The following is a 6,670-nucleotide window of genomic DNA, read 5'->3' as shown; positions in this document are numbered from 1 at the left end:
GTGCTACTGTGTACTTGTACTCCACTACATGTATTTAATCCCTTTAGTTACTTGACAGATGTGGATGAATGATGTGAAATATAATAAAGTGTTAAATCAGACTTTAGTTCCACCTGGAGTAAATCCACAAGCTACCCTGCAGTATACAAAGTCATTCAAACTAGCTGCACCTTTACCAGCTTTGAGAACACTTTCATGATCAATCATTATAAAACATATCATATATATTATTCTGAAATGGACCAATCTGCACAATGACTACTTTTACTGTCGCTACTTTCACTATATTTTGATGATAATACTTTTATACTTTTACTTCAGGAACATTTTTGAATGCAGGACTTTTACTGAAACAGAGTATTCCTACACTCTGGTACTTCTACTTTTACTCAAGTACAAGATCTGAGTACTTCTACTTTTACTGAAGTACAATATCTGAGTACTTCTACTTTTACTCAAGTACAAGATCTGAGTACTTCTACTTTTACTCCAGTACAAGATCTGAGTACTTCTACTTTTACTCAAGTACAAGATCTGAGTACTTCTACTTTTACTCAAGTACAAGATCTGAGTACTTCTACTTTTACTCCAGTACAAGATCTGAGTACTTCTACTTTCACTCAAGTACAAGATCTGAGTACTTCTACTTTTACTCCAGTACAAGATCTGAGTACTTCTACTTGTACTCAAGTACAAGATCTGAGTACTTCTACTTTTACTCAAGTACAAGATCTGAGTACTTCTACTTTTACTCCAGTACAAGATCTGAGTACTTCTACTTTCACTCAAGTACAAGATCTGAGTACTTCTACTTTTACTCCAGTACAAGATCTGAGTACTTCTACTTTTACTCAAGTACAAGATCTGAGTACTTCTACTTTTACTCAAGCACAACATCTGGGTACTTCTACTTTTACTAAGTACAACATCTGAGTAATCCTCCAACACACACGAACGCACACATGACCGAGGGCACGAGATAAGTTTGTGCACAGATTGAAGGCTGACAGGCAGGCATTAAAGAGTACCTGGCCTCCCTTTATATTAATAGAACAATAATGTCATTGTTAGCTAATGAATGTTTCCATGCTGAACAACGGCAACATGACAACGTTTGCATTGGTCCCTCTTCTTTAGAGAAGACCAGGAAATGATGGATACACGGATCGTGTTCAAGGCACGCAATGACTCTAAAGAATAATGATCACGCCAATGACGCCACCAAACACACATTCAAACTAAAGGAACCAGCCTGTTTGGAAAATGTAAGAAGTAGAAAGTACAGGTATTTGTGTTCAAAATGTAAGAAGTAGAAAGTACAGGTATTTGGGTTACACATGTAAGAAGTAGAAAGTACAGGTATTTGTGTTCAAAATGTAAGAAGTCAAAGTAAAAAGTCGTCAGAAAAATAAGTAGTGGAGTAAAGTACTGATACCAGAAAAATGTACGTAACGAAGTATTTGTACTACACTACTTCCCACATCTGGAGGGATTACACTACTTGGCGCTGTTTTTCTGCAGGTATTTTATTTTGAAAAGTGTTTCCATGTGGCTGTCTTTATGCCACCGGAAGTAGCAGTGACCCGTGTCGCTGCAGTGTTGCGCTTTCCTGTTTACGGGCGGGAAGAGCGAACTGACTGGGAGCTAGTACTGTGTTTAAAATCGGCCGCACATTTTCTCTTAAATTCTCCTATTCATGCTGGTGCTTTTGCAGGATTTAATGGTGCATTGCGAGGACTTCTTCTAGCGGACCTTTGCAGAGAAAAACGACAGGATTTGTTCCCTCTTTTTGGACCAGATGGAGGATCCTCCTGCAGATTCAGACCAGGGCCCCGTGGTGCAGGTGGCTGAGATCCGCTGGCCGCTTACAGCTCTCCCTCTTCGGCTACTGGAGTGGAAAGTGAAGCCTGGAACTCTGGTGAATGTGGACTCTGTGTTAGCTCTGTGTGCTCCTATAAGCCAGGATAAAGGCGCAGAAACAGCCAGGCTACCCGAGAAAAAGGTGAAAGCAGACCGAGCTGGAGTAGTGAAGGAGCTGTGCTGTCAGCTGGGACAAGTCATTCCTCCAGGGTGAGTGTGTGTGCTGGGGTTTTAGTGCAACAAATTACAAATAGAGAGAGTATTTACACCGAATATAATCATGTGAGTCAAATGTAATTAAATATGACAAATACAATATTCAAAGTGGAGAGCTGTGCAGGTTTAATAGGTCAGAATCAGTTTTATTACCAAGTAGGTTTACACATACAAGGTTTGCTTTGATATGAATAATAATAGTATTATTTAGCATCTTTCAAAACATAGTTACAAAGTGCTTAAATACACAGAGAGTAAGTGGATTTAAAAAACAACATCTAAATGTAAGAACACAAAGTAAAACACAAATATATGGAATAAGAATACTTGCAAAAATGGTGCGTTCAAAGACACAAATTAAAAATAAGGCAAGACGAGGAGTTTGCTTTGGTATAAATGATAACAATAATAATAAGCGTTATTTATTTGTATAGCACCTTTTTAAAAACATAGTTGGAAAGTGCTTAAATTCACAAAGAGCACGTGGATTAATAAACAGTATTTACACATGAGAACACAGAGTAAAACACACATAAAATAATACAAATACGTAGCAAATAATATAAAAAATAGTACTATTATAAAAGGTATTCGAACAAGACTATTGTAAAAATGTAAAGATAATATTTACACAAAATCGTATTGTGTGAGAAACTGAGTACTGTCAAATATAATAACATACGACATATTGAAAGTGGAGAATGCAGGTTTGCAGGTTTAAAAATAGGTCACGTGGAGCAGCAATGCGCAACACGTGCAGGATTTACAATATTAAAATCAACCAGATATTTGTTTACATGATGTGTATTAATGACAATGGGATGGATAATAGTCATTTTCAGTGGGGCCTTGTTAATGAAGTCGGTAGCAGAAGCTAGCTGTTTGCTAACCTGCTCCATATGTTTGTAAAGACTACAGGAAACATGTCAGGTGTAGTTTAGTTAGCATTTTGCCTGCTAATCACTTCTCTCGCAGTGTAACGTAGGCTAGCTACATGCTAACACTGCTCATAAGTGCTCATAAGTAACAGTTAGCTTGTTTGCTAGCTGCACTCGAATCAACACAACAGCTCGTAGTTGTGTCAAGTCACTCAACGTAAACAAGCGCTTTTTGCCAATACATTCAAAATAAAAGCGTGTTCTTTTAGAAAGTTTGTTTTCTGACATTATCAGCCGTTAAAATCATAGTGGGAAATAATAAACAGAATTTTAGCAACCATTACACGAATTATCTATTCTCTGTTTAGCATATTTAGAATCACAGTAACAGACAACATATGTTCACGCTTTTACTTTGAAGGTGAACTAACCGCATTCGCTCGTAGTTGTGTCAAGTCAGTCAAAACAAACAAGTGCTTACGGCCAACACCTTCAAAATAAAAGTCTGTTCTTTATGGAAGTTGGTTTTCCGACATTATCTGCATTTAAAGTTATAGTGTAGATGAAAATAAATTGTATACTGAATTTGAGGAAACATTTCATGAATTATTATTTCTGTGCTTGGTATATTTGAAATCACAACAGATAAACAATGTTTACGCTTTTATATTGAAGGCGTGATCACGTAGTGTGTTATTTTGTTACGGTGATGCAATGAAATGTGTAAAAGCTGTAGTTGGACATGTACTATTCCATTGTCCCACTGAAATAATGAATGCTTGTACGTCTATCTATTATAACAGGAAATACATTGTTGAGAAGATGTATACCCCACATTAATAAACATCCCTTAATATGTAAAGGTTCAACTGCACTTAGCATAGTAAAAAACTGACAAAAGGATGTCAAAACTTTACAAAAACTACCAAAGAACAGATGAAAAAGAGATGCATTTGTCTACAGCAGCTTAACGGGAATATTTGCTCAAATAAAGTTAGCAAAACTATTAAACAGTCATTCAAAACCAAAGTAAACTGTGTTTCTTAATTACAAAAATGGCAAATGTACGACAAGCTTTTTATTTCTGTAAATACATATACATTTATTTGACTTGACTTACAACTCTCCCTATGTTAAACCCAGTCGTTCAAAGCAAACATTAACAAATAGTTAAAGCTTCATAGTCAAATGCTTAAACATGTATCATCTCATAAACTTCATTTATACCAAGGTGTACATGCCACAAAGCAAATGTTTATTTAATGCGAATCCTGCTTAAAGAATGGAGCTATACACCATTACAGGTTCACTGAAAAGTCAGGATTTAACATGTTTTCTCTTTTTTCCAGGGGTGTCATCATCAGAATAGAAGAATGCAGCCATCCCATAGTAATGAAGGGTCTATGTGCCGAATGTGGCCAGGACCTGACTCAGTAAGACATGCAAACACACTCACACTTTAATACAACTAAACAGAAACATCAATCAATGTTTATTTATATAGCCCAATATCACAAATGTTAAATTTGTCTCAGTGGACTTCACAGTTTGTACAGAATATCAGTATGACAATACGACACCCTCTGTCCTTAGACCCTCTGTCCTTAGACCCTCTGTCCTCAGACCCTCTGTCCTTAGACCCTCTGTCCTTAGACCCTCACATCGTACAAGGAAACACTTCCAGAGAAAAACCCACAGTTTAAAGGGGAGCATGGGAGAAACCTCAGGGAGAGCAACAGAGGAGGGATCCCTCTTCCAGGACGGGCAGACGTGCAATAGATGCCGTGTGTAAATCAAAGAGATAATACATTTTACAACATAGGTAGACCAAATGTTTGGAAATGCATGTGTCTGTAATAAGAAGATGAATCCACGAGGATGTCAACAATCTTGTGGGAGCCATCAGGGAAGTAGTACTGTGAGAGTCAGGCAGGACCACAGAGACGACTCGAAGTCCAGGACTCAGATCCAGAACTCAGGAAACAGGACTCAGGACTCAGGACCGGAGCAACAGGATCAACCACGACTCAGGATCCCGGCGTAGATAGACACAAAAAAGAAATTTGGGGGAAGCTGGGTTATTGGGAACATGAGAGTACACAGGTACAGACAGAAGGAAGGAAGAAGTAAGGTGTCCCCCGACAGTCTAAGCCTTTAGCAGCTTAACTAATGTGTCTACGTACATGCACTCCCTCAGGATAGGTTGAGGGAAAAGAGTAGGAACTAAGATGTATGCGCCACATCTTTACCATGAGCGCATTGCTCCTAAAAAGCTTTTTGGCACTGACACCAATCAACAAGAAACATGTGTGTTTTAATGTTCCTGTTTATTGTTCGTATGATGAGCTCACTCTGCTTTGAGCTGATTACTAAACATCCCGACCGAAAACAATGTAGAAGTGGCAGCTTTACACCTGAGTGTTTGTGCTGGATTTGTTATTATTTGATGCCATCAGGTGGCACCAGAGATCAGACAGACAGAGAGCTGAGCATCACTCGGGTCATACATCAAGTCCTCACCAAAACGTGCACCATTTATTGCAGATATTATTGGATTGAAAGAAACATAGTGCCGTTAAAAAGACAAGGACATCTCAGATAGAGTGAGGAGATTCTTCTAGATAAAAAGTGTGTTTTGAGAAGAAGCCATCAAACAGCAGGGAATCATTTTGTATAAGATAATACTTTAATGGTCAGATCAAGTCTGAAACGTGGCTTGCATCACAGCAGCTCCATGTGTAACATCAACAGACAGATATCAAGACACATACATGAGAAACAAACATTTAACATAACAGCAAAATCACCGAGAGAAACCTGCTCAACGAGCCTCCAGCGTGCTTTTGATCTGGACTCAGCTCTGTATTCACTGAGAGGACTGACTGGAGCACAAAGGATGCTTCAGTCTGACTTTATTGAATCGCGGGACCCTGTATCTAATCGGAGACACGCCATTTAAAAACATGTTTATATGTTAAAAGAAGAAAAAATCAGTCTGAAGTGACGTATAACTGCCAAATCAGTTGCTCACTGTAGTGATTTTCTCCCTTAATTGTTGCTAAATTGCTACTTTTCTCACTCATCAAGCACCCAAGAGATGCACATCATGCATAACTCCCACTCGTTCTCCTTTCCTTCTCAGGCTGCAGAGCACAAATGGGAAGCAGCACATTCCCATCTCCACGGCAACCGTGTCCATGGTGCACAGCGTCCCTGAGCTGATGGTCAGCTCCGAGGTGAGTCATGTGACGGAGACGCATGGGCAAATGTGCAGGTTTAATACAAATCCATATGCCATTACACCACTCTTTAAAAGTGTGTGTGTGTGTGTGTGTGTGTGTGTGTGTGTGTGTGTGTGTGTGTGTGTGTGTGTGTGTGTGTGTGTGTGTGTGTGTGTGTGTGTGTGTGTGTGTGTGTGTGTGTGTGTGTGTGTGTGTGTGTGTGTGTGTGTGTGTGTGTGTGTGTGTGTGTGTGTGTGTGTGTGTGTGTGTGTGTGTGTGTGTGTGTGTGTGTGTGTGTGTGTGTGTGTGTGTGTGTGTGTGGAGAGAGAGAGAGCTAGTAGGAATAAAACCAGTATAATTTAGACGCTATAGGCATAATAAATATGATACCATTTATTTGTGTATTATTTTATCCGGAGGGTAAAAGGTGGATTTGCAAATGGTTAAGGACGAGGGGGTTTCATGGTGGAGATGTTTAGATAAGGGTGGGACCAG

The 6,670-nt window shown here is 39.1% G+C and overlaps 1 protein-coding gene across 2 annotated transcripts in view; it reads left to right on the top strand.

Moving 5' to 3' along the window:
• The first annotated feature begins 1,593 nt into the window (after positions 1 to 1,593).
• ctdp1 (CTD (carboxy-terminal domain, RNA polymerase II, polypeptide A) phosphatase, subunit 1) overlaps positions 1,594 to 6,670 on the top strand; it is a 113,759-nt gene continuing 108,682 nt past the window's right edge. For both annotated transcript variants that reach the window (XM_079652698.1, XM_079652697.1), the window contains exons 1-3: positions 1,594 to 2,070; positions 4,304 to 4,387; positions 6,097 to 6,190. In XM_079652698.1, coding sequence (XP_079508824.1) covers positions 1,799 to 2,070; positions 4,304 to 4,387; positions 6,097 to 6,190 — 450 coding nt within the window. In that variant the 5' untranslated portion in view covers positions 1,594 to 1,798. The remainder of the gene's footprint in view (positions 2,071 to 4,303; positions 4,388 to 6,096; positions 6,191 to 6,670) is intronic.

This window comes from Notothenia rossii (genome assembly GCF_949606895.1).
Source record: "Notothenia rossii genome assembly, chromosome: 10".
Lineage (NCBI taxonomy): Eukaryota > Metazoa > Chordata > Actinopteri > Perciformes > Nototheniidae > Notothenia > Notothenia rossii.
This window is presented reverse-complemented; position numbering and strand designations above follow the sequence as displayed.